A 26,416-nucleotide genomic window follows, 5' to 3' on the forward strand; every position below is an offset into this window, starting at 1 on the left:
GCCTTAGTTTGTACCAGAGAGGAGACAGCGATACTGTTAACTATGAGGGGAAACTGAGGCACAGTAGAGGGCAAGTGACTTGCTCAAGGCCATGCAATGAGTTAGTGACACAGCTGGGAATAGATCCCAGGAGTCCTAACTCCCAGTCCCATGCTCTAATCTCCCCACCACTAACTGGCTTCCGAGAGCCCAGCATCTTTATGCAGTGGGATTTGTGTGGCGGCAGGGATCACTTTTCTGCTTTGCCTTCACTCCAGGACCCTCCACCTCCTCAGGGGTTGTCAGAGTTGGGGGCCCTTCCTTTAACCTGATGAATGTTCCCTCTGTGCATTTGGACTGACCCACTTGGTCCAGGCGTGCAGGCCATGACAGAGGGATGCAGACTCTCTCCGGGGGCCTGCAGCCCATCAGTCACTGTGCTGCTTGGCAAGGCTGGGAAGTGAGAGGTAGCTAGAGCTTGACAAGTGGGGGTCTGATGGGAACACCACACTGGGCTCCTGTGTTTCCAGGATGTTTTACAAGCGCCGGTAGACCACAGTGCACTGACATGCACCAGGTCTGAGTTAACACTCCCACCAGTCTCCTAACCTGTTGACTCAAGTGGCTTTTATGTTCACATGTGGTGGGTGGCTTCTCTAAAGGCTGTGTTGTTTTCCAGTCTTCACGTGGACTAGTGATTGGAGCAAGGGACTGGGCCTCTGGACTCCTAGGCTGTAGTCACAGCTTTGGAACGGGAGTGGAGTCTAGTGGTTTGAGCTGGGGGGCTGGGGTTGGGAGAGTCAGGATTCCTGAGTGGTAATCCTGGCTGTGGTGGTGGACAATTCACTTCCCCTCTCTACGCCTGAGCTCTCGTCGCTCTGTCTGACACAACGTGACTGAACTTGACCCACCCCTCCCTGTTCCTTTGTGTCCCTCTTTCCTTTCAACACCATGTAGAGCACCCAAGTGCCTGTCTGGGGACAGCGCTGCCTCTGCACCCCTCCCACCTTCCCCAACGTGACATCTAGTCCGGCAAAGCCATCGAACTGGGAGCTAGAGCTACTGGCAGATGTCAGGGGAGCTCATTTCTAGGCAGCGGGAGTGGGTTCAGATCACAGGAGCATGCTTGCTATCCCTTCAAGGGGCTGAAGCCTGCTTTGGAGTAGCAGCTCTGGCCTGAAGTCAGGCATTCTGGCAGGGCAGAGCTTCCCCAGGCCATGAGGATCTCGGTAGGGTAAACCCTGGGATCTCTTCTGCACTGGCGTGGTCTCGATTCCTGACCGTCTCTCCTCTCTCTGGAGTCAGAGCATGTCCCCTCTGGGGAAGTCAGAGCGAGGGGAAGCTCTAGCCACTTCCTGGCCCGTAGTCGTGCTCTGTACGTACCTCCGGGGGGAATGGAATCCTGCCCCTTTCCTGGGTTTAACCAAGGCTAATGTTTCTCTTCCCTCAGCAAACCCATTCACACTCTACACAGCTTGAACGTCTTAGCCTTTGACAAGGAGAAGCTGGAAAAGAAGGTGAGTGAAACCCGATGCCTGCCCAGATTCTCCCGCAGCATCAGCTCAGCTAGGTCTCAAGTAGAATTCTGAGGGGAAGGGGCGGGGGTCTTCTGCAGCTGCTGGGTTATGCCGCGAGGGACCTGGGTGATCTGGAGCTTAGTGGCAGAGCTAGAAATAGAACGGTGGCGACTTGACTCCCAGTTGCCTGCTTTGACAAAACTTGCACTTACCATTTGGATGGGGAAGCAGTTCACGCTGCAGGTTTTGGAATGGACTCTGGCCTCGGGGGCGTTGAATCCAAGAGCTTGGCTGAGGCCCGTCCCTATTTAGGATATTACCCTGCTGGTGGCCTGGTCCGAAAGCGAATGGAAAGATTCCCTTTGACTGCAGTGGGCTCTGGATCAGGCCCCAGCACGTTAATTCTGTGGGGCTGCCTCAGCTGGGAAGGCATTTCCCTCTCGGGTTCACCTTCCCCCTGGAGCACCGATTCACACCACAGCCCGCCCTGACTGTGCTAGGATTTTAAAATGTGTTGGCTCTGTCTCTCCCTTGCGCAAGCATGGTCTTTGGGGCAGGTCCCTTCCGGCAGCGTCCAGCTGCTGTCTCTGCTGGGCAGGTCCTCACCAGCCCTGCTCCCGGTGCGGGTTCCCAATGAACTGGAATGTGAAATGATCTTGAGTTCAGGAACCCACCCCGCCCAGTGGCCGCCGAGGGGAACCAGCCGCTTACGACTTGCAGATCCCATGCTTGGTGGGCTTCAGTGGCTCTTGCCGCGCAATCACAAAGGTGCCAGGTTATGGGAGACGTGGCCGCAGGTCAGGTCCCCTTCTAGGGGCAATGTAAAAGGGCTAGAGAACGCCCTGCCACTGGATGCATCCACCACTGACCTGCGCCGGGCTCACTGGGTCCTGGCTGCTTTTCCAGAGCTGCCCCCCCAGCCCGTGCTCTCTGCTACCGGCGCTGGTTCCCGCCTGCAGCTTGCAATGGTTTGATGTATGTCAGGGCTTTGTGGGCTCCCCTGTGTTTGCCTGGGAAGCGAACATGCCTTCTGGCTTTGCTGGCAGGTGTTGGCGTACAGGCAGGCTCACAGACCGCTTCCCAGCGAGCTAGTGGATCAGTACCAGGACATCACACAGCGGAGCCAGTGGCTGAGATCCCAGCTGCAGCACGGGGGCCCTGCGTTCAGGAAAGGTAAGTGCAGCCCGGCAATCGGAGCTCGTTTTGGGGGGTGCTGCCCATCGCAGTGCTTGTGAGAAGTGTAAAACCTATAATCCCGGCTTCTGCCCCAGGACGGGTACAGCCTGACTTGCAAGCCTCCACCCTGAGCTGTGGGTGAGTCGGCCGTTCCGTCGTGGCCTCGCCCTCTGAAAGGGACTTGGGGCAAGGGACACGCGTCCCACTAGGACTTGGGCAGAGACCAGTGATTTGTCATGTCTGTGGTAATTCCTAAGCCGCGTTCCTACGGCACCTTAAGGACCCCCCTGCTCTTTTTAGCCGTAATGCTTATGCCTGGCTGGGCCTGTTTAATCTCACTCGCTCACCCCGTAGGCACAGGGGTCGTGCCAAGAGCAGAGACTCCCAAACCACAGAGCGCTGGCTAGTCACATGTGCTGGGGCTGCCTTGCTTTAACTGAGGGATTGCACTAAGAGCAACTGAACAGAAGGGCTTTCCTAACGCTGCATGACACTGAGCAACCGCCACAGCGAGCGTTCTGCAGCTGGGGAGGGAAGGGGTCTTGAAGAGAATCGATATTCAGCTGCATTCCCCACCCCAGAAAGGTTTGAAGACCCCCGTCCTGCCTGTAGAGGCTTGACTGAATCGAACCTTCCTCCCCCTAGAGTACCTGACGCAGCTGGAGAGGTTCCTGCAGTTCTACACCGAGTCTGCACGGCGTCTCGGGAACGAGGGCAATCGGGTGAGGAAACCGCTTACCGTTCTCTTCTCCCTGGCAGAAAGCTGGGGCAGAAGCCAAACGTTGGTTCTGTGATCGTGTGTGGTGGGACAGGGCCGGCGTCTTGGCATGAGCCCTTTCCACTCGTGACAAATAACACGGGGCGACTGGAATCTGTGGGACTGGTGTCTAACTTCACGTGCTCACTACTGCCCAGTGGTTCTGTGGGGGCGTAGGTAGAAGCCTGGCGAGATTCTTGTGCCAGGCCCATCGCTCACTGCTGCCAAGGTACCTGCTTTAAAGCAGCAGAGCTGTCAAACTTGGCATGGTCCCTGCAGCAGCTTCCCCCCGCCCCAGGGGAGTTAGACTTCCTGATGCTTGTTGTGTTGGTTAACAGGACGCTGCCAAGGAAGCCCTGTACAAGCGGAATCTCGTGGAGAGCGAGGTAAGCGTCCCCGAGCAGCTGAGCAGGGTCAAAGTGCATTTGGCCAGGAGTCCTTGGTTTATCCTAAGAGCAGGGTCAGTTTCCCACATCTCAGCCCTGGACCCCCACTGGCAGCTGGAGGGGAGCTCAGTCTCCATGGCCCATTCCCCCCTCGGCCTCTCTGCCCGGGCTGTCATGGAGGGGGCTGACCAGCGACGGAGCCGTTCATTAGATTTATGGTGGCACCGACGCAGTCGATTTTCCCAGTCCTTCAGGCCTGGAAACACCAAAGCTGTCCGGCAGTCCCAGGATCTTGGGGGTCCCAAGTGCAAGCCGTAGCTCCCTCATGCCGACCTGCTGTGGTTTCTGTAGCCCCGGCCCAGGAGTTAAGTGCTGCTTGACCCTGCCCTGCCCTGCCCCACCTGGCCCCAGGGGCTGCCACTCAAATACCCACACATGTCTTTCTCTTCCAGCTTCAGAAGTTCCGCAGATGAAGCCCTTGGTGTTTTGAAGGCCTGGGACAGAATGGCCTGCCCCCCACACACTGCACTCCTCTTCCCTCCGTGACCCACATGGGGGAGAAACTAGACAGACACTAATGGGAGGGGTGGAGTTCCTTTCCCCGAGGGGTGGGATATACATGAGGGGATGGGAAAGGCCCTGAAATTGACCTTGCATCCTCTGCTCATGTAGGGAGGGTGCTGTCCTTGTGCCCCTTCCCCACCCCACTCTGGTGGTAGGAGTAAGCTCAGGCCCTGACCTCACCCCCCCCCCCCCCGAACCCTGAGGTGCATGATGCCCCGCAGGGAGAAGAGCCAGACAATCGTGTGACAATCACTTTGCCCCTCTGCTCACAGAGTCCACCCCGCTCCTGGTCCCTGGCTCTGCTGGCCGCCTGGTAAAAGGCTTAGCGGGAGAGCACTTTATTCACAAGGCCAAACTACAGCCGGGTTTGTCTCTACAAGGGCTGGGCCCGTGCTAGGGCAGATACTTGTGGCAAATGGGTGCTGACCACAGGTCCCGCCTCCCTTCAGCAGGCTCAGCACTTGGCTGCTCGGGCAGACAGGACTGCAGTGTGCAGGACTCTTCATTTGTGCAGCCGTTACCTGTAATGCCCCGTCTACGCTAGCCCCCGGGCTGTTCTCAGCACCATCTGACAGGAGCCTAGGGGTGTATCGGTGGCTGATGCACCCTGTTCTCAGCCACAGGTCCCCGTCCTAGTCCAGGCAAGACCTGGTGCAAAGGGAAACCACCCGTCCCATCTCCTGCCCTGTCCCTCAGAGCCCAGTCTGAAACCATTTTGCAGACCCTGGGCTAGAATTCTGTGGGCAGGGAGTGGTTGGGAAAAGGCCGTGCCTGTCCTGGGGCATGGGTGCTGGCTGGAGCAGGGTTTGAGGCCAGACTAGAGTATAGCCATTGTCTCTGCAACTCTCCCCCCACCTTGGTAAAGTGCAATCCATGCTGTCCTTCTGGGCACCGGTTTATAAGGGGGCTTTGTACCACACAGCACCGTGGGCCAGGCTAAGGCTGCGACCTGTGAGCACTGCCCTGTGCTCTCCCTCCCAAAGGCCCCGGGGGGGGGACATTTATCTGTTGCCCAGCTAATCCAATCCCTGGTGCTGTTTCTGTGGAATGCCCCGTCCTCTGCCTGCAGCAGCATCTCCCGGGGACGCTCCAGTGTCTGTCTGCGTCACACAGACATAGCTAAGGCCTGTCCCCGGCTGCCCCCCGACGCCCTTCCCCAGCCTGTATCATCAGAGCTCCGGCTTTGGCAGCAGCTGCTCTTCCAGCCTTTGCCTGCGTGGTGGGAGGCTGGGGCTGTGTGAGCAGAGATGGGCAGAAAACCCTTTCCCTAGCCCCGAGACACCCTCTGAGGTCCCCCACCCCGCCCCAACCGGGTGAGATCCGGGGCAGTATGTGGGGCAGGAAGCTGCTTTAAGGAGTCAGAGCAGGGACACGGTGAGTGTGAATGTGGCACTGCCTTTGGATCCAGTGTACTACAGGGGAAGGGAGGACATGTTCCTGCTGTCTCCTCCTGCCAAGGCCGGGACAATCACAGGGAGGGAAAGGCACCTCATCGTGGATCAGAGCAGCTGACCCAGCGTCCTCAACTGGCTACCGTGTAAATACCGACTAAGACTTCTGCACCTTGTCAGAACTAGATGACACTAAAGATGCTCCCTCCCCTTCCCCCCATTATGGCTCACAGGGACCCTCTCCCTGCCCCTGATTTGCACTCTGGTCGCAGCTCATCTTGCATGGAGGGATCCCTGCACCAATGCACTTTGCACGCACCCCCTCCCCCAGGGACTGCAGGCCCCAGCTGCTCACGCTGCTTTGTTCAGGGCTCTAGGAAGAGGATGCCTGGGGAGGGTGGTACACGTTGTGAACTGCCAACCCTATCGTGGGCCTGCTGCTTTAAGGAGACTGTGAAAGAGGGAAGTGGAGAATAGGGCTATTTCTCGCTACTGACCTGATCCACCCAAAAGGGCTAATAGGGGCCCAGTTTGAGTGCTGGCCAAGATCCCCCTCGCCCTGCATTTCCCACTTACTGGTAGTGACCATAGAGGAACCTGCAGCTAGAGCCCCTCTCTGGCCATTTGTCCCGCTCCGATGCCTCTTCCTTGCCCTTTGGACAGAGAGAGCCACGCGCGCACGCAGGGCTGGCTTTCTCTCTCTGTGGCCGTAGGCTGAAACAGATCTGCATTTCACCCTGCTGCCCTTCTCCCCTGGCGCCTGCTCCAATGGACCAGCTGCAGCTTCTCCCTGCAGGAACCGTGTTCAGCAGCTCGGCAGGCTCGGGATACCTTGGCTGGGAATGGTTGATTTCAAAAACCCCATGCTCATTAGGAGGCCAAAGCTGGGGGCTACTAAAGGTACCTCTAGCTCTGAGCTGCCTAAAGCAGAGACCGCAAACCCCACCCCCCAGTGAGCAAGAGGGGAGAGACAGAGCTATCGTACAAGCAAGCAGCTGGGTGGGGGAGGCGGGGAACTGTCCTGTTCCTAGGAGCTCTTGGGAGTGGAGGGCAATAGCTGAATGAGTCCCACTTACCCCCAGGCCCAAACACTAGAGGGGTTGAAATCCTGGACTTCAGTAGTGCTGGGATTCCCCCTGGATCTCTCTCCCTCCTGCATTGCCCCACTCTTGCTGGCATCTCAGTCCCAGCTTGGCGGTGGGGCTGGTGCCTCTTCCTTACGTGCCTGGCACTGAGAGCTGCGTGGCCCTGACAATGGTGATGAGCCTCCACGCACCAGCGGGGCTGCGCCGCTAATCGCTGCTCCCTGTCCTGGCAGGAGGGGAAAGGATCGTGTGAGACTGATCCGGATTCTCCCCACCCCTTGCAAGGGACAGCCTGCTTTAAACAGAAACATTCCTTTAAGCCCTGTAAATAACCAAATTCTAAGAGCTGCTGCTGGATGAGGGATGAGTTGATTAGCTGTCAAAATGGTCCAATCTCAACTTCCCCCTCCCCCCAGACCTTCCTTTTAAACCAAATTTTAACCCTTTCTGTCTCTGGCCCAAGAGAAATCTTGTTGGAGGGTAAATAATGGGTAGATTGTCGAAATGTCTCTTGATCCGCCTCGTCTGATTCCACAGCCCAGTGAACCGTGTGTGTTGCTGGGTCTGGTTTTACATGCTGTAAGTGCCTGTCTCTGGGGGCGTCTGTCAGTCCGGAGAATCCGAGAGCAAATGTAAAAGCGGAGATGTTGGAACTGACTGCGTTCTGGTTTTATTTTGTGCTTAGATAGACCACAAATCTATATAATAAAGTTTTTAAGACAAATCTCTTTTTCTACCAAACAACCAAAACAAGACCCAGCTCTGCCCTGAACTGAAATCCTGTAACAACAATTAAACCTCTCTGGAACCTCTTTAGTCCTTGTGTTCTCTGCCGGATTCACTTAATGCCAGCTTCCCATCCCAGGGGAAAGAGCAGCTGAAATCGATTGCACCCCCACCCTGTCTCTGTACCCATCCTTCACTGAACTTACCTAACTCTTCTGCCCACCTGGTATAGTCTCTCCAGCAAGGGGTCTGGTTCGGTCAGTGGTGCTTCTTCTTTCCCAACAACGGGGCTAATTACAAATGGGGCTGCCTGCCCCCCCTCCATGAAATGGACTGAGATCTACTGTGCTCATTGCACATGCGGGCTGCCAAACCATTCTCTGACAGTGCCGTGTGGTCAGCACCAACCTGAGCCGTCTTCACAGGGTAACCTAGGTGCCTCAGGCATGCCGGGTCTGAAAGGGGGAGACCTGAACACAGCTTGGAGATGGCCCCAGGCTCTGCCTAGGAAGAAACAACCCCAGTAACAGTTGCCCTTTTACCTGTTCAAAGTTTGTCTCAGTCAGTTCCATTTCACAGATACTAAAACACAGGCGCCGAGAGGGGCAGTGACAGGTCTTCAGGCATAGAGGGAATTAATGAGCAAGCAAGGGCTAGAACCCAGGAGTCCTGGCTGTCCATGCAGACCTCTGGGCTGCACTGCTTCTCAAACCAGCTGCAGTCACTGAGTACTTCTTGCAAGCAGAGGAGCAGCATGCTGCTGAGGGGGGCGTGCTATCCGGGCTCACTGGGCCGCGCATGGATCCCTCGTTCCATGGCCTGCTCCTCGTGCCAGCTCCTCATGTAGGGCCTGAAACAGCTCAGGGCCTTGTTGGAGATTTGGTTAGATTCAGGGAACTGTCGGGCTGGAGGGAACCTCAAGAGGTCACCTAGTTCAGACCCCTGCACTCAGGCAGGACCAAGTAAATCTCCGTCATCCCTGACAGGTTTGTTTAACCTGTTCTTAAAAACCTCCAATGACAGGGATGCCACAACTCCCCTCTACCCCCCGTAACCTAGTCCTGTATGTCACTAGCCTAATGTCTAACCTAAATCTCCCTTATTGCAGACTAAGACGATTCCTTCGTGGTCTTCTGTTGCCAGGGAGAACAGTTGATTGCTGGTCTTGTTATAACAGCCCTTAACATACTTAAAGACCTACCAGCTTCCCCCCAGTCTTCTTGTCTCGCAACTAACCATACCCAGTGTTTTTAATCTTTCTTCGCAGGTCAGGTTTTCTAAACCTTTTAATCATTTTTGTTGCTCTGCTCTGTCCTTCCTGCAAATTGTCCTCATCCTTATAAAAGGCTGGTGCCCAGTCCTGGACACAGCACTCCAGCTGGGGCCTCACCAGTGCTGAGCAGAGCAGGACAATTACCTCCCGTGTCTTACATATCACACTCCTGTGAATACAGCCCAGAATATTAGCCGCCTTCACAGTGTTGGCTCATATCCAATTTGTGATCCACTGTAACCCCCTGATCCTTTTCTACTGTATTGTCACCTACCCAGGGTTTCCCCGGTGTGTATCGGTGCGTGTCATTTCCTTCCAAAGTGTAGGACTTGCACTTTACTGAAGTTCACCTTGTTGAATTCAGGCCCAGTTTCCAATTAGGCAGGGTTGGTTTGAATTCTAATCCAGTCCTCTAGCCCCTCCCATGGTGTCCTCTGCCAAAGTCGTAAGCACACACTCCATTAGCCAAGTCATGAAGGCAAATATTGCCTAGGACCAGCCCCAGGGCAGAGCCCTGCAGGACCCCACTAGCTCTGTCCCTCCCGTTCGTTCGACAGGAAACCAGTGATAGCGACTCGAGGGTGGTTTTTCAACCAATGGTGCACCCACCTTACAGTCATTTCCTCTAGCCTGCGTTGGGGCCAGGTGACATCTATTTGTTAGGGATTCATTCGAGGGGGATGGGAGCTAACTGGGGACAGAGGACAGGGGCCCTGGTTATTCCACTGGGGTCCTTTGCTACCGGACCCAAAACATGCCACCCCGCCCCGTGGCTCAGAGACGTGGAGACACCCAACAGCTCTGCTGGCCCCATTGCCTGGGTCCAGGCCCATTCCCCTGTTCCAGTAGCTGAAATACCTTCCTTTGGCTTCATCAGCGCTCTTGCTGGGCGGCAGCATGGAGACGCCTGTTACCTGGCAGCCCTGAGGCGCAGGGTCCAGACCCCATCCCAGCCCTTACCCTGCCTGTACTGCAGTCACTAATCTTCGGGGAGGGTCCCTGTCAGCTGGGTGGAGTTCAGGCCCTGGCTGAAGACAGGTCAGGTTCTGCGGATGCACGCCTCCAGCTGGCCCACTCGGGCACAGCGGCGAGCAGCCCTCCTGAGAGCCTGTGCCCTGTAAGGCTGGTTCAAATACGTGGCTAAAGTTGAGCGAGACCTTAAGTGCCCGACGGGATGTGCTGATCCTCAGGAGGCTGCGGCAGGGCCTAGTGGTGTGTCGGGGCTCTGTGCAGCTGGACGAGCCCCGAGGAGCGAATAGCGGGCAGTGTAATCCCTCTGGAACACTGCCTTGGGGCAGGCAGGGAGGATATTGAAACCATGTTATCGCTGTGATCTGGGCTGTGGACCGGCAGAGCTTGGGAGCAAGGGAAGGCGGCTGCAGGAAATGACAGAGGGAAGGTGGCTGCAGGAAATGACCGCAGGAGAGAGGGATTTCAGGGGATTTTGCTAGATCTCCTCTCAGCCCGAGAAATCCCAAAGCACCTGTCTAGTTCAGAGCTGGTTGGAGGGCTCAGAGGAATCGCACCTGACAGCAGCTCAGAATTTAGCCCTATACAGATGTGCATACAGAGGGCAATAACTTCCCTGGCACTGAAATGCAGCCACCTCTGGGGTGGAACGTGGCAGTTCCACGTGATGGTTTGGATGAGAGGTTGGAGAAGAGTGGCCGATCTAGTGGAGAGTGCCGGGGGAGTTAGGGAGGCAGATGGAATTCGCCAGGCTGACCAAGGCACAGGACCTCAATTCTGTGGTTGGCTGAAAGAGCAGGAGCGTGCCCCCTGCTCCCGGTAGCACAGCGCCCCCAGTACTGTGCTGACTCTCAGGGAAGCGCACCCCCCACTGAGACACCCACCCTACTCCCCACCATAGCTGGATTTTCCCGTCCAAGTACCGAGCCTGCCCAACCCTGCTTAGCTGCCGCTCCTTAACAGGCCCATCCAAGCCCATAGCGATAACACGGTCTAGGACCTGAACAGCGCAGCTGGAGAAGGAGAAAGCTGCCCCGGTTCCTCACTTCATCGCTGCTACTCAAGCTTCCCTGACAAACCAGGCCCAGGGCAGACACTGACCGGCTCAGGTGGCTGCTTGCTAGGGGCCTGGTTGGGACCTGAGCCAGTGCCCCGCTCGTGGCATCTTGACACTGATGGGTTCGGGGTTCCCCGTAGTGTCCACGACCTCCAGCTGCTTCAGGGCCGCGAAGGCCTGGTCAGACACGCTGGCTGCCAGCAGACGGTTGGATCTGAAAGAGCAGGAGGACTGGTGAAAAACTTCGTTCTCTGCCAAGAAGAGGCCTCTGTTGGCCGAATAGTCCAGGGAGATGGCACCTGGGACCCTGCCCTCAGCACTGGGCCCCTCAACGCCAGAGGCCTCAGGTGACAGAGCAAGGACGGGACAGTCCCATTCTCTATAGCTCCGGGGAGTCCAAACTTGGGCTCCAACCTGACCCTCTGGCCCTCCCCACCCCACAAGTGTTGCTAAGGTGCTGGAGGGGGTGCGGAGAGCAGCGACTTGGCTGAGGTCACCCAGGGGACCTCTTGCGCTGCAGCAAGCCTCAAGCGAGTGCGCTAACTGACTCTGACCACTGAGATGAGACTCTGGCAGGAGTCAGGCTGGCCACCGGAGTCCGAGCCCGCCCAAGCCCGTGGGTTGCAGCTCGGGGGGCTAGCTGGAGCCGCCTCTCCTTCTCCCCATCACAGCTGGATTTTCCCCAGCGAAGCTAGTGCAAGTCTGTCTACCTGCACTGCGAGGCGTGCTCCCAGCTGCAACGTAGACGCACCTTCAGCGAGCCGGGGTCCTGACTCCCAGCCCCCTGCTCTGGCCACTTCACCCCACACCCTTCCCAGAACCAGGGACAGAGACCCAGGAATCCTGACTCCCAGCCCCCTGCTCTGGCCACTTCCCCCCACACCCTTCCCAGAACCAGGGACAGAGACCCAGGAATCCTGACTCCCAGCCCCCTGCTCTGACCACTTCCCCCCACACCCGTCCCAGAACCAGGGACAGAGACCCAGGAATCCTGACTCCCAGCCCCCTGCTCTGACCACTTCCCCCCACACCCTTCCCAGAACCAGGGACAGAGACCCAGGAATCCTGACTCCCAGCCCCCTGCTCTGACCACTTCCCCCCACACCCGTCCCAGAACCAGGGACAGAGACCCAGGAATCCTGACTCCCAGCCCCCTGCTCTGGCCCCACCTTCTGGTCAGCAGGATGGCGGGGCGGGAGCCTGCCTGTGCTCCCAGCACTACTGTTGCTGCTCCGGCTGTTACCTGAGGATGATGGCTCGGATGTCTGGGATGGTGTGGAAGGCTTCGGCCCCGATGACGGCAATGCGGTTGTGCTGGAGATACAGGTACTCGAGGGACTCCGGCAGGTCAGGGGGGATGTAGGACAACTCGTTGTTGCTGAGATCCAGGAGCTGGGGGAGAAGGAGGGACAGGGTTACCCAAGCCACCAGCAGAGTTCTCAACAGCTTCTTGGATTCATTCTACACCACTAATCGCTGGTAACGCCCTGCCAGGCCTGACTGTCCTAGACAAGGCTATAGCAGGGCAGGCTGGTCGGGGACTTGATCGCAGCCTTCGAGTCTCTACATTGGGAGTGGGGCGCAAACTCAAACTACTTCTCCATTCAGCATGTTGTTCGCCTGTGGAACTCCCTGTCACATGAAGTCAATGAGGCTGCGAACACAGTCAGACTCGAAGAGTGGGCTGGATGTTTGTACGGATGACAAGGACATCTGGAGTTAGAACAGTTCTGGAAGGAAGATTAAACCTCGTGGTTTTAAGCCAATCTCTGGACTATTAGGAGAGCTCCATAGGGGGCTGAGTATCCCTGTGGGGGTTCCTGCACCTTCAGCTGAGGCATCTAATGGTGGGCCTCTCAGAGACAGGATAAGGGGCTACTTGGCCACTGGTCCTGATCCAGTCTCACATTGCCATGCTGCCAGAGGGCTCTTTAACCTAGCAATGAAGGTACAAACTCAGGAGTTTTGGTGCCTCATCTCTAATCACTAAGCCACATTCCCCCGCAGAGCCGGGATAGAACCCAGGAGTCCTGATCCCCAGCTCCCTGCTCTAACCCCTAGACCCCACTCCCCTCCCAGAGCCGGGATAGAACCCAGGAGTCCTGGCTGCCAGCCCCCTGCTCTAACCAGTCAACCCCACTGCCCTCACCGATTACGTCACTGGGGCAATCGTCCCCCTCCCTCACCTTGAGCCCCTGCAGCTCCTGCCACGTGCCAGGGGTGATGGAGCTGATGCGCAGCCTGTTGTGGGCCAGGTGCAGCTCCTTGAGGCTGGTCAGGTTGGCCAGCAGCTCGGGCGAGAGGGAGTTGAGCTGGTTCTTGTGCAGCGTGAGCACCTGGAGGCTGGGCGGGAGGCCGGCGGGCAGGAGGGTGAGCTGGTTGCCCGACAGGTCCAGGCTCTGGAGCCGGCGCAGCTTGCGGAAGGCCAGCCGGTGGATCTTGGCGCTGCAGAGCCGGTTGTAGCTCAGGTTGAGCTCGGCCAGCAGGTAGGTGCTGGCGAAGTCGTGCAGGCCGACGTGAGCGATCTGGTTGTGCAGGATCATGAGGGAGCGCACCCGGCGGGGCAGCCCCGGGGGCACCCGCTCCAGCCGGTTGTTGTAGAGGTGCAGGGTATGCAGCTTGCGCAGCCTGAGGAAGGCATCGGGGTGGATGCCGGCGGCTGTCAGGCGGTTGCTCTGCAGCAGCAGGTACTGCAGGCCGCGCACCCGGCTCAGGCTGTCCCGGGGCAGCGAGCCAATGCGGTTCTTGCCCAGGTGCAGGATCATGATGTTCGGGGGGAAGCCAGCCGGGATCTCGGTCAGGTTGTTATTAGACAGATCCAGGTACTCCAGGCTCTTCAGCTTGCTGCAAAGGGGACGGGGAACGGGGCGCTGGCTCGGGGGGGAGCAGCTGGTGCCGCAGCCTCCTGCTGTAGGACCCAGGAGGCCTGACGCGCTGGTCCCCCCGCTTTAACCACTAGACCCCACTCCCCTCCCAGGGCTGGAAATAGAGCCCAAGAGTCCTGGCTCCCAGGCCCCCAGCTCTACCACCTAACCCATATTCCCCTCCCAAAGCCAGGAATAGAACCCAGGAGTCCTGACTCCCAGCCCCACTGGCTATAACCACTAGACCCCCCTCCCTGCCCAGAAGTCCCATCTCCTCCGCTCTAACCACTCTGCCACGCGGCAGCTCCCTCCCCCAGCCGCACCTGAAAGTAGACGGGTCCATGCCCTGGTTGGACAGGTTGTTGTTCTGCAGGTAGAGTTCTCGGAGCTTCCAGTGGCTGCTCAGCGCCCCCCTGGGGATCCGGGCGATGCGGTTGTTCTGCAGGGACAGGAGGTCGTGGCCACTAGAGTCGGGAGAAGCTCCCAAGCCCGCCTCAGACACCATCAGCAGGGCTGGGGGGAGACTGCCCTCGATACGGTACCAAGATAACCACTAGGCCACCCAGCCCAGCTGCCATCTGAATGGCAGAGCTGGGGCACAGAGAGGGGATGGGCTTGCCCAAGGTCCCAGAGTGAAACGAAGGCCACGCTGAGCATAGAACCCAGGAGTCCTGGCTCCCAGCCCTCCTGCTCTAACCACTAGACCTCACTCCCCTCCCGGAGCTGGAAATGGAACCCAGGAGTCCTGGCTCCCAGCCCCCTGCTCTAACCACTGGCCCACACCTCCTCTCCCCATATCAAAGGCAAATGGCTGTGGGGCTTTGGGATGTGTCATGCCTCAGGGATCCAGGCCAACCACACGTTTATACGAAGTACCTGCAGAGGCAGACCCCCCACCCAACCCCGGTCATGAGCCCCAGCCCTGCCCCACCTGTAAGTGGAGCCGGACGAGCGCGGGGGGCAGGTTCTGGGGCAGGTAGCTGAGCTGGTTGCTGGAGAGGATCATGGTGCTGACGGCGTCGGAGCCGCTGAAGGCGTCATAGGGGAGCCCGGAGTTGGCTAGCTGGTTGTTGTGAAGATACACGGACCTACATGGAGGAGACGGAAGCAAAACAGAGCTGACACCAGTCTCTGTCCCGAAGAGGAGAGCCCCCGTAGTGAGCCCCCATCCCACTCCCTGCAGCACAGCGCCCCCTAGAGCCATGCTGGGGTGAGCACTGACTGCAAGGGCAGAGTGCCCCCTAGTGAGCCCCCATCCCCCTAGTGCCATGGTGGGGTGAGCACTGACTGCAAGGGGAGAGCCCCCCCTAGTGAGCCCCCATCCCGCTCCCTGCAGCACAGCGCCCCCTAGAGCCATGCTGGGGTGAGGACTGACTGCAAAGGGAGAGCGCCCCCTAGTGAGCCCCCATCCCCCTAGTGCCATAGTGGGGAGAGCACCCCCTAGTGAGCCCCCATCCCGCTCCCTGCAGCACAGCGCCCCCTAGCACTGTGCTGGGACATTGAGGCCCACACAGAGGGGAGAGCGCCCCCTACTGAGCTCCCCACCCAGCTTGAAGAAGATGCCCACACTAATCAGGCCCAGAGCTTGGCTTAGCCAGTCCAACCCACTGAGATCCGAGCCCCTCAGCAAACGGCCCACAGCTGCAGGCCCTCTGCGTCAGAGTGCTCCCTTCTCCCGTGTGCCCGAGGCAGGAGGCCTGGAGGGCGGCTCTACCTGAGGTTGGCTTTCTGTCCAAAGGTGAGCGGATAGACTTCAGTGAGCAGGTTAGCAGCCAGATCCACTATGCGCACTGTGCTGGGGAGGATCTGCGGTGCTACTGTGAGCTGGGAAAGAAACCAAAGGGGGACAGGCCAATGCTAGCAGGAGATCAGTGTGGCCCTGGCTCTACCCGTTGCTGCCAGAGGGCCTGGCCAGGCTTTATAGAGGGATTGCTTCACTGGTCACTGACACGCAGCCACCTCTGGGGTCAGAGGCAGCAGCTGTTTATACAGGGGTTGCTCAACATCTGCTCTGGGGTAGAATGCAGCAGCTGTTTAATAGTGCCCAGTGCCGCCACACAAAGGTTTGGGACAGGAAGTGGAGAGGAATCCTGTCTCCAATGAGCACAGCAGCAGGAGGTTAGGAAGACAGGATGGAATCACCCTAGCTGGAATCTCCCAGGACACCAGGGTTAGCACAGACACTTGAGGGAAATGGGACAGCATCTCTAATGACCATGTGGGACCTGTCTCCTCTGAAAGGTGGGACCTCCTGCAGCACAGTGCCCCCAGGCTGGGCTCCGGGGTCAGCACGGACCCAGAGAGGAGCCACCCGACCTGCTCCCTGCAGCGCAGCGTCCCCTAGTGCCACATGACGGAGTCACCCATACCACTCCCTGCAGCACCCTTGGCTTTCCCTGGAGGTCCCATCCCACTGGTGACCACGCTCAGCATGGTTTAGCTTGTGAAATCCCTCTCTCACACACACACATGCAGAGCCCCTTCCAGCTAGCTGGGCGCAAACTCCTGGTGCCATCCCAGCTCGTTAAAGCAGCTGTGAATGCTGAGCACCGGGCCCCACCCTGCCACCCCCATGTCAGAGGACAGACGCACACACACCTTGTTGTTGGCCAGGTAGATGTACTGCAGCGACTCCAAGGATTCAAAGGCTTCATCCGGGAGGCCTAGAAAGCAGCAGAGAGAAGGCTGCCTAGTCCAGGCACACCCTGCGCAGAAGGGAAGCTGGTACGTGTACCTGCTCCATCCAGCTCGCGAACTCAGACCCTGCCTCCACCCCTGCAAGGCCCCGTGGCTGCTTCCACTCACCCACGGAGCTATGCATCCTGTACCTGCCATCCAGCTACCCAGAATGCTTTGCATCCAGCTTCCCACCGCGCTTTTCTATAACGGTCCCAAAAAACTTCTCATGCTGCTGAAATGCAGCTGCCTCTGGGGTAGGAGCCAGCAGCTGCACAAGAATTTAGAAGTGGAAGTGGAGGAAATTCCTGTATCCAGCTGAACCTGCAGGACAGGGGGACGGCCTGCTGGGATTCAAGGAGAGAAGGACAAAGGGATGACGGGCTCCGATACCGGACCATGGGGATTTCTGTTCCATTGGAGGCTGGGAAGAGCTCTCCCTTGACTCGCGCACACACACACCCAGGTCACGCAGGCAGGGCCCCTGCCCACTGCACCGCTCCCTTGGATGGCGTCCCCCGCCCCCTGCCCACAGCGGCTCCCTCACCATCGGAGATGATGTGGTTGTTGTGCAGGTTGAGGGTTCTCAGGCTTGTCAGCTGGGCCAGCTCGTCATAGGGCAGCTCCCGTAGCTGGTTATTCTGCAGAAGGAGACCCCGCTCACCTCAGTCCCTGGGGAAGTGGGAGGCATTTGCCCAGGGCCGGAGGGCAGCAGTGAGAGAGACACGGGAGGTGAAGAGTCAGGGGAGGGCTGCTCTGGGCTCTGGCCTCCCAGGAGAAACACGTCAAACGGCCCCCGGCTGCCCTCTGACCCCTGGGACACCACATCCAAGGGCCCCCAGCTGCCCCTGACCCCTGGGGCACCACATCCAACGGCCCCCGACTGCCCCTAACCCCTGGGATGCTACATCCAAGGGCCCCCAGCTGCCCTCTGAACCGTGGGCCGCTGCAGCCAATGGGTCCCAGCTGCCCCTGACCCCTGGGGCGCCATGTCCAACGGTCCCCGGCTGCCTCTGACCCCTGGGACGCCACATCCAACGGGACCCATCTGCCCCTGACCCATGGGTCGCTCTATAGACCCTCCTCGGAAACTGGGTTCTGGCCCTGACTGGGCTCCCGGGTTCGCTGCGGGGCAGGGGACAGTTACCTGCAGAGAAAGATGCTGGACAGCTCTGGAGACGTTGCTGGGGAAGACGTGCAGGTCGAGCCCACCGCACTCCACCGTCTCCTCTGATGGGCAGGTGCAGTTGGCCGGGCAGCCCGGGGCGTTCTTCTTGGGCAGGGCCCCCCCCCTGAGCCGGGGGGATGGCGGGGTGTCCTCGTCATCCTGGCTCCCGACCAGGCAGAAGGAGGGGATCTTCACAAAGAGGACCAGGAGACAGCCGCAGCTCAGCCGCTGGGGAGAGGGGAAGAGGGTCCGGTGAATTCCGGAGCAAACTGAACCGTCTGTATGCCACAGCCCTACGGAGCGGCGATCCCGGGGGCTCCTACCAGCCCAGGCCTGGCCCTGCTCGGCCCCATCAATGCAGGCTCTGTCTCCACAGTACCAGCCACTGCTGCGGGGGGATGAAGGGCCCCACTGAGCCAGGCCTGCTGGGGATCCAGGCAGGTCGGTTTACAGGGCACTTGGCAGCTCTGAAATGCCTTAGTTGTTGTTTTAGCCGGCCTGGCAGCCGACCAGCTCCCCCCAGCTACACAGGCTGCTGTTTCACCTCCTCAGCACGGCAGCCGGATTGTGTGTGCACGTGTGTGTGCGTCTGTAAATTAACACATCAGCACCTGGCACAATGGGGCCCCGATCTCAGTCAGGGTCTGGGTAGCGCCTGGTACAATGGGGCCCCGATCTCAGTTAGGTCTGTGCAGCGCCTGGTACAATGAGGCCCCAATCTCAGTTAGGTCTGTGCAGCGCCTGGCACAATGAGGCCCCAATCTCAGTTAGGTCTGTGCAGCGCCTGGCACAATGGGGCCCCGATCTCAGTCAGGGTCTGGGTAGTGCCTGGTACAATGGGGCCCTGATCTCAGTTAGGTCTGTGCAGCGCCTGGCACAATGAGGCCCCAATCTCAGTTAGGTCTGTGCAGCGCCTGGCACAATGGGGCCCCGATCTCAGTCAGGGTCTGAGTAGTGCCTGGTACAATGGGGCCCTGATCTCAGTTAGGTCTGTGCAGCGCCTGGCACAATGGGGTCCCGATCTCAGTCAGGGTCTGGGTAGTGCCTGGTACAATGGGGCCCTGATCTCAGTTAGGTCTGTGCAGCGCCTGGTACGACGGGGCCCTGATCTCAGTCAGGGGCTGCAGTCTGTGCAGGCTCTGGGGTGGAGTCAGTGATGAGAGGTTTGGGGGGCAGAAGGGGGCTCCGGGTTTGGGGGGCCTCAGTGCAGGGGGTTGGGATGCAGGCTTACCTCGGGCAGTGTTACCGGGGCGGCAGTGTTGCAGAGCCCTGTCCTGGGGCACTGCGCTGCACCCTGGAAGCGGCCAGCAGGTCCGGCTCCTAGGCGAGGGGGCAGGAGGCTCCGCGGTGGAGTGTGGAGCTGGTGCATCAGGCGGGGGCAGCGCGTGGAGCCCCCTGCCCCCAACCCCACCGCCTAAGAGCCGGACCTGCTGGCCACTTCCGGGGCACTGTGCGGTGCCCCAGGACAGGTGGGGTCCAGCCTGCCTTGGTACCACAGCACCGCCGAACGGACTTTTAATGGCTAGGTCGGCAGTACCGACAGGAGCCCCCAGGGTCCCTTTTCGACCAGGTGTCCCAGTCGAAAACCAGACACCTGGTCACCCTAACGATAATACAAGAAACCCCACTCTCCCACTGCCTGTTTCATTCCCTGGCCACATGCTTTACTGGAAGCGACGTGTACATTTGTGGAACAACAGGTACGCACTACAGGGCTCCCACGAGCTCTGTTCGGTATCCCAGAGAGTGATTTAACAGCAGATGGGACACAGCCCTGGAAAACACCCTGGAGGGAATGACCCTGCAGGGCTAGATGGGCTCCGATAGATTCACCGGCCCCAATCCCCCACAGAACAACAGGTGCGGCCTGGACACACTCCTGTCCCGTCCCTCCAGAGCAGAATCTGTTCAGTCTTCAGCTTCTCCGCCGAGGCTGCCAAAATGGACCCAACTGTGACGTGGTTTGAAATTGGCCAGGACCGGGGGAGTTGCTCCCTCCCCCTTTGGGAGACGAGTGTGAAATGAGCGGGCAGGGTCCCAGCCCAGTTCCCAGCTGGCAGACAGGTCAAAACCTGCCAGCCCAACAGGCACTGAATGGCCCCTTGTTGACAGCTCCAACAAATTGGCCATAAAGAATGAGCTCTGCTCTGGGGTTGTACCTGCAGGGCAGGGATAAGGCACATTGATTGCAGGGTCTGGGGACCCTCACCTTAATGCCAGGCCCCTGCTCTACCCACTAGACCCCACTCCCCTCCAAGAGCAGCGAATCGGCCCTGGGGTCGAAAGCTGGATCTCCCCTGGGCCTTGCCTGGGAAATCTCCTTCGACACAGCCCCACCAGCGAGAGCGCTATCCCTGTGTCATCGAACCCTGCTCAGAGCAGGTGGGGGGCAGGGCCAGAGGGAGACTCCCCCAAAGGCTGGGATGAATCCCTCATAAAATTTTCCCCTTTTGGCCAGTGCCAATGCATCTAAGCGGGTCTGGGAGACCTCCTCCCTCCTCCAGCACAGAGTGGGATGGCCCCCAGCTGCCCTCATGAGTCACCCGCCCAAGCAGGCATCGCTGGAGCCTCTTTGCCAATAAGCCTTAAGTCCGCTGGGTCCCCGAAAAGGCTGGAGCCGAAGCTCTCCCTCACCATAGCCGGGTCCCAGCTGCGAGGCTCCCAGGCTCCACTCTGCAGTCTTCCCAGGATCTTTAATTGAAGCCAGATCGGTGTGGGGCTCCCGATTCCCTCAGCTCTGTCTTTGCCTCTGAAATAAAGATCGTCCTCACACGGTCCCCACAGGAAGAGTCGCGTTCCGCACACGCCCGCAGGGGCACTGGGAAAGGAAACGGAGAAAGCAACCTGCCAGGAGCTGTCGCACTGCAGCCAGGACGCTGTGTCTTCGCTTGGTGTTGTCTTCTCGTCTGATCAAAGCCAAGGGAGGGAGGCGGGCTGGGGGAGACTCGGGCTCTGGGCAAGTAGGGGGACGCTGGGTCTGCTGCGACTGGGGTTGCATAATGGGGCTGGCGGAACGTTTGGAAGGGATCACGTTTACTGAGTCTGGCATTCCAACCATGCACAGAGGCAGGGGCAGTTCTGCCAGCTGGGAACTGGGCTGGGACCCTGCCCGCTCATTTCACACTCGTCTCCCAAAGGGGGAGGGAGCAACTCCCCCGGTCCTGGCCAATTTCAAACCACGTCACAGTTGGGTCCATTTTGGCAGCCTCTGGGGAAACTTAACTGTTACTGTTTGTTTTTCCTGCGTGCGGTCGGAACCGCCATGTTCTGCCCCCGCCCCGATCCTGTGCTACTCCGCACCCAGTCGCTAAGCTGCCCTCCACGCAGGCTGGCTTGGTGTTAGTGCTGCCACATAACCCGGGGGGAAACTGAGGCATAATGAGCTGACCTGACTTGCCCAAGGTCACCCAGGGCATTGGAAAGAAGTCAGGAGTTCTTCCTCAAAATTCCGTCACTAGGCCCGACTCCCATGCCAGAGGTGGGAATAGAACCCAGGAGTCCTGACTCCTGGCCCCTCCTTCTCTATCCACTAGACCCCACTTCCATCCCAGAGCTGGGAATAAAACCATAAACCAAAAATAAAAAAAACTCTCAGTGTCCCTGCTGTAAGTACTGGACTAACACTTCCACCCCACCAAGCTGAAACTAGCCCCCACCCCAGGAAACATAAGCCCCCAGATCGTGCCCATTAGACCACAAGTCTCTGATCTCTGGGCTCCGTTCCCACTAGGGACCCCAGATTTCTCCCACTAACCAGTGGGATGTGGGAATTCCCAGATTCCCCTCCCCTCCATCAAGCACTGGGATTCGTCTTCCCGGCTGCCCACTCCTTGTTGCTGAGTTATCCAGGGGCAGAGCCCAGGGGGCCAGCAATGGGAGGTTGCGTGATTCCCATATGAGGTAACATTTCTGGCTCCTGATGGGCCATGAAGAATGTAATTTGTCCAGCCTCAAAGACCTCCCTGGGAATCGCAGTGTTTGTACTTCGGAGTCAGTGGTAATGGCCAATTACCGTAACTGAAATACTTGTCACCCGGCCAGCTGTAGGCCGCCACAGTTGCCTCCAGCATTCTGGGTGCAAATTCAAGAGACCTCAGAGGCTTTCTCCGAGCCCGTCTGGACAAACCCCATGGGCTCTGCAGGGAGCAGGGGCTGACTCCCTGGATTGACTCCAAAACCGTCCCCTACCCCAGGATCACCCTCATACCAAACGAGCATCGTTAGATTCAAGGCAGCTATTTCTCTGGGCCCATCCATCCCAGAGAAGAATGAACTCCTCTCTGGTTCCCACTCTCAGTGCTGCTGCTGGCCCCTCTGCTCCAAACCCTTCATAACTCATGCCCCTCACACACATCTTGCAACAGAAGGTGGTGCCAAGTCTCTGGGCTTCTATCTCTTCTAGCGCCGGAAGGACGGCTCATCCCAACCGCCCCTACATGCTGCTCTAGGCAAAGACAGGGATTGGCACCCCTTGACCCAGCTGTCTTGCTGCTTCCATCTCCCACCCAATCCTGGGGGGAGGGATAGCTCAGTGGTTTGAGCATTGGCCTGCTAAACCCAGGGTTGTGAGTTCAATCCTTGAGGGGGCCATTTAGGGATCTGGGGCAAAAATTATGGATTGGTCCTGCTATAGGCAGGTGGTTGGACTAGATACCTCCTGAGGTCCCTTCCAACCCTGATATTCTATGAATCCTGCTTTGTCTGTGTCATTCCCCCAGCCTGCAGGGGCTACCTGGTTTCTGCTCATATGTCTGTGGCTGGTGCTTCGAGATTTCAAAACGTGCTCCCAGAATTCTTTGCACCTCCTGCAGAGTTAGCAGTTCAGAAGTACTGAGGCAGCTGCCACAAAGGACTCTGGGACACTGAAGTGCCCACTACTGCAAAGGATTCTGGGGTACTGAGGCATCTCTGCAGCAAAAGTCTTACACCGAATCAATGCTGTCATGTTTCTGAACACCCTCTAGTGGTAGTTCTCATTACAGTACTTCTTAGTACAGGAAATGTCTGTTGGGCTACCCTACCTGGAGCCCCCCCCAATCTGAGGTAACATGCACAGCTCTCCAGCACACATGCAATATTGCCAACCCCAACCGTTCAAGCTCCAGGAGACATTTGAGTTCTTCTCCTTTGCCTTTTTGAGCTGTACAAGGGTCATGTTTCCAGACTTTCCTCTGCTGCGCCGGGCTAGAATAGGACGGCTTTTAAAAAAGAAAAGCCGAGAGTCTCACGTAATAACATGACTCCAAGAACTGGAGCTTTAAGAAAACCACCAAATATCACAAGACTAGGCAAGGCTGCACATGGGGGGCACCAGACAGGCCACTTCACCTTTCTGTACCTCTGTTTCCCCATCTGTGATGTGAGGAGGATGATACCTCGTTTAAAGCTGCTTTGATGAAATGCGCTACCTGAGAGCGAAGTATCAGACTTGTACCATTTCGTCCCAACCCCTCGCATGTTTCAGACTCAATTCTTTCATTCCTTGCAAACTGAAATCCAAGGAGGATGCTAGAATGTGCTCCAGCCACTGCCAAAATCAAATTAAGAAGCCTTAGCTGTGTTTTAAGAAACCCCAAGCTCTCCTTTCGAAGTCACACACTTCCTATAATTACAGACACCCCAGACCAAGCCAGGTCACTGGAAAGCACTGAAGCTGTTAAAGCCATGGGGCCAGATTTCCAATACCACCATGAAGTACAACAGAGAACCCCACCATCCTTAAAGCAAAACTGAGGAGTACCCAAACTCCTTACAAGGTCAGAGTCATCCTTGGCTCCTAATTGGCAAAGCCCAATTTCTTTAAATCTAATTTACTTTCCTGCCATTCATATAACTTTGCAATTTGCTCCTCAAGGGGTTTATGTCGTTTCTCTGTAGAGGACAGGAAGGAACTATGGATTTGCTATATCCAATCTGACCATCCATCCTGCTAGGCTTCTGTCTGTCCAGTTTCTTAGAGTACCGGTTCAGAGCACTGCCCCATGTAATTTAGTACACCTGCTTCCCCAGTGCATTGGATCAACATCCACCTACTCTAATCTCTCAGCTCCTGCTTCACAAGTTTGGTTAAAAGGTTAAGTGACTTCACTGGCAAAAGTTCTGCTGCCGACAAAATTATTTTGGCAGAGCACACTCCCGCATGGGTGCTGGCACCTTGAGGCCACACACAGCATCAGGGTGTATGGGCAAAAAGGTGTTGCATTATGGGTAAGCATCCCAGCATCCTATGTGTCCCACCTGCAAGCTTGTGGGGAATTTTTAGGATGCGTGGTGCGATATCCGTACTTCTCTCAGGGAATAGTGGGAATTTGGGGTCAAAGGCCCACAACTCCCTCTGTCCTGTCCCATAATCTACTGCCCTGGCGCATCATCTTCGAACGCGCTGTTGCAAACCCAGATAGACTTTTGAAAATGGAATTTAGCTTCCTTAGGCACTATAAAAATTTGACCCCTGAACCAAAACGTGATTTAGTCCCATATCCCTGACTCCTGCTGCACTGGATCAGACCAGTCGCACTGGTCCACTAGCCTCCTCTCACCACTGGGACTTTACAGATGTCACTGTTACATATAATGAATGAGGAGAGATCTCAGACTCTCTGCTCCAAAATCACCATCGCCAACTTGAACTATAGGAGACTCTCCATTAGCCAGGAACAATATAGAGCCTATGACCCACAACTGAGCAGTTTTACATTGATATCCCATGGCCACTTCTTTGTAGGAATACAGGTGGTGGTGTTTTTTTTTTTAAATAAAACCTTCCTGAGCCCTGCAGCAATCAGATGATGCCTTGAAGCATGACAGTGGATTAACACTTATCTTGCCTTACATCACTAACAATGCTATGATAGTAGCAAGATTCCCAAGCCCCTGTTTTAAAAGTATTCCTGGTATTTGACTGGCCGACCCTTGGAAGCTAGTTTTAAAGGCCTATTTATAGGCCCAGGCTCCAGCCTGGCTTGGCTGGCTCAAGGCCAGGATAGAACTGTAAACATATTTTTCTGGCTTTTCTTTTCCAAATCCCACATTCTGACCATTTGCCAGTGTATTAAGAGTCCTGCCAGCTTCTGAGTCAGACAGAGAATAGAGCCATGACTCTGTCTCTGTCCTGCAGAGAGCCTGTGATCAGGCCCCAACTGTTTCAACATGAGAATCATAGAATCATAGAATATCAGGGTTGGAAGGGATCTCAGGAGGTCATCTAGTCCAACCCCCTGCTCAAAGCAGGACCGATCCCCAATTAAATCATTCCAGCCAGGGCTTTGTCAAGCCTGACCTTAAAAACTTCTAAGGAAGGAGATTCCACCACCTCCCTAGGTAACACATTCCAGTGTTTCACCACCCTCCTAGTGAAAAAGTTTTTCCTAATATCCAACCTAAATCTCCCCCACTGCAACTTGAGACCATTACTCCTTGTTCTGTCATCTGCTACCCCTGACAACAGTCTACAGCCATCCTCTTTGGAACCCCCTTTCAGGGAGTTGAAAGCAGCTATCAAATCCCCCCTCATTCTTCTCTTCCGTAGACTAAACACCCCCAGTTCCCTCAGCCTCTCCTCATAACTCATGTGTTCCTGTCCCCTAATCATTTTTGTTGCCCTCTGCTGGACTCTTTCCAATTTTTCCACATCCTTCTTGTAGTGTGGGGCCCAAAACTGGACACAGTACTCCAGATGTGGCCTCACCAGTGTCGAATAGAGGGGAACGATCACGTCCCTCGATCTGCTGGCTATGCCCCTACTTATACATCCCAAAATGCCACTGGCCTTCTTGGCAACAAGGGCACACTGTTGACTCATATCCAGCTTCTCGTCCACTGTAACCCCTAGGTCCTTTTCTGCAGAACTGCTGCCGAGCCATTCGGTCCCTAGTCTGTAGCAGTGCATTGGATTCTTCCGTCCTAAGTGCAGGACTCTGCACTTGTCCTTGTTGAATCTCATCAGATTTCTTTTGGCCCCACCCTCCAATTTGTCTAGGTCCCTCTGTATCCTATCCCTACCCTCCAGCGTATCTACCACTCCTCCCAGTTTAGTGTCATCTGCAATTCTGCTGAGGGTGCAATCCACACCATCTTCCAGATCATTTATGAAGATATTGAACAAAACCGGCCCCAGGACCGACCCTTGGGCACTCCACTTGATACCGGCTGCCAACTAGACATGGAGCCACTGATCACTATCTGTTGAGCCCGACAATCTAGCCAGCTTTCTATCCATCTTAAAGTCCATTCATCCAGCCCATACTTCTTTAACTTGCTGGCAAGAATACTGTGGGAGAGAGTGTCAAAAGCTTTGCTAAAGTCAAGGAACAACACGTCCACTGCTTCCCTTCATCCACAGAACCAGTTATCTCGTCATAGAAGGCAATTAGATTAGTCAGGCATGACTTGCCCTTGGTGAATCCATGCTGACTGTTCCTGATCACTTTCCTCTCCTCTAAGTGCTTCAAAATTGATTCCTTGAGGACCTGCTCCATGATTTTTCCAGGGACTGAGGTGAGGCTGACTGGCCTGTAGTTCCCAGGATCCTCCTTCTTCCCTTTTTTAAAGATGGGCACTACATTAACCTTTTTCCAGTTGTCTGGGACTTCCCCCCATCGCCATGAGTTTTCAAAGATAATGGCCAATGGCTCTGCAATCACATCCGCCAACTCCTTTAGCACTCTCGGATGCAACGCATCCGGCCCCATGGACTTGTGCACGTCCAGCTTTTCTAAATAGTCACAAACCACTTCTTTCTCCACAGAGGGCTGGTCACCTCCTCCCCATGCTGTGCTGCCCAGTGCAGTAGTCTGGGAGCTGACCTTGTTCGTGAAGACAGAGGCAAA

At 56.9% G+C, this 26,416-nt stretch overlaps 2 protein-coding genes across 6 annotated transcripts in view; one reads left to right on the forward strand and one right to left on the reverse strand.

The window, feature by feature from the left end:
• The window catches only part of CC2D1A (coiled-coil and C2 domain containing 1A), a 37,158-nt gene extending 29,491 nt beyond the window's left edge, over window positions 1–7,667 (forward strand). For 3 of the 4 annotated variants that reach the window (XM_075121601.1, XM_048831656.2, XM_048831657.2), the window contains exons 26-30: window positions 1,430–1,496; window positions 2,543–2,669; window positions 3,318–3,394; window positions 3,768–3,815; window positions 4,268–7,667. In XM_075121601.1, coding sequence (XP_074977702.1) covers window positions 1,430–1,496; window positions 2,543–2,669; window positions 3,318–3,394; window positions 3,768–3,815; window positions 4,268–4,288 — 340 coding nt within the window. In that variant the 3' untranslated portion in view covers window positions 4,289–7,667. Of the gene's footprint in view, window positions 1–1,429; window positions 1,497–2,542; window positions 2,670–3,317; window positions 3,395–3,767; window positions 3,816–4,267 lie in introns of those variants that run through there. The other variant, XR_007354043.2, reaches the window with a different exon arrangement.
• Window positions 7,503–25,738, reverse strand: PODNL1 (podocan like 1). 2 transcript variants are annotated; one of them, XM_048831659.2, is made up of 11 exons: window positions 21,343–23,835; window positions 20,223–20,406; window positions 17,568–17,816; window positions 16,968–17,061; window positions 16,343–16,407; window positions 15,459–15,568; window positions 14,676–14,832; window positions 14,068–14,183; window positions 13,067–13,724; window positions 12,124–12,272; window positions 7,503–11,094 (listed from the first exon to the last, which is right to left on the reverse strand). In XM_048831659.2, the coding sequence occupies exons 2-11, from the start codon at window positions 20,223–20,225 to the stop codon at window positions 10,944–10,946; spliced, it is 1,752 nt and encodes a 583-aa protein (XP_048687616.2). In that variant the 5' UTR covers window positions 20,226–20,406; window positions 21,343–23,835; the 3' UTR covers window positions 7,503–10,943. The 2 variants fall into 2 exon arrangements, with proteins under 2 accessions (XP_048687616.2, XP_074977706.1); XM_075121605.1 differs by lacking the exons at window positions 20,223–20,406; window positions 21,343–23,835 and adding an exon at window positions 25,276–25,738.
• Window positions 25,739–26,416: the final 678 nt, after the last annotated feature.

Source organism: Caretta caretta, chromosome 20 (genome assembly GCF_965140235.1).
Source record: "Caretta caretta isolate rCarCar2 chromosome 20, rCarCar1.hap1, whole genome shotgun sequence".
Taxonomy (NCBI): Eukaryota; Metazoa; Chordata; order Testudines; family Cheloniidae; genus Caretta; species Caretta caretta.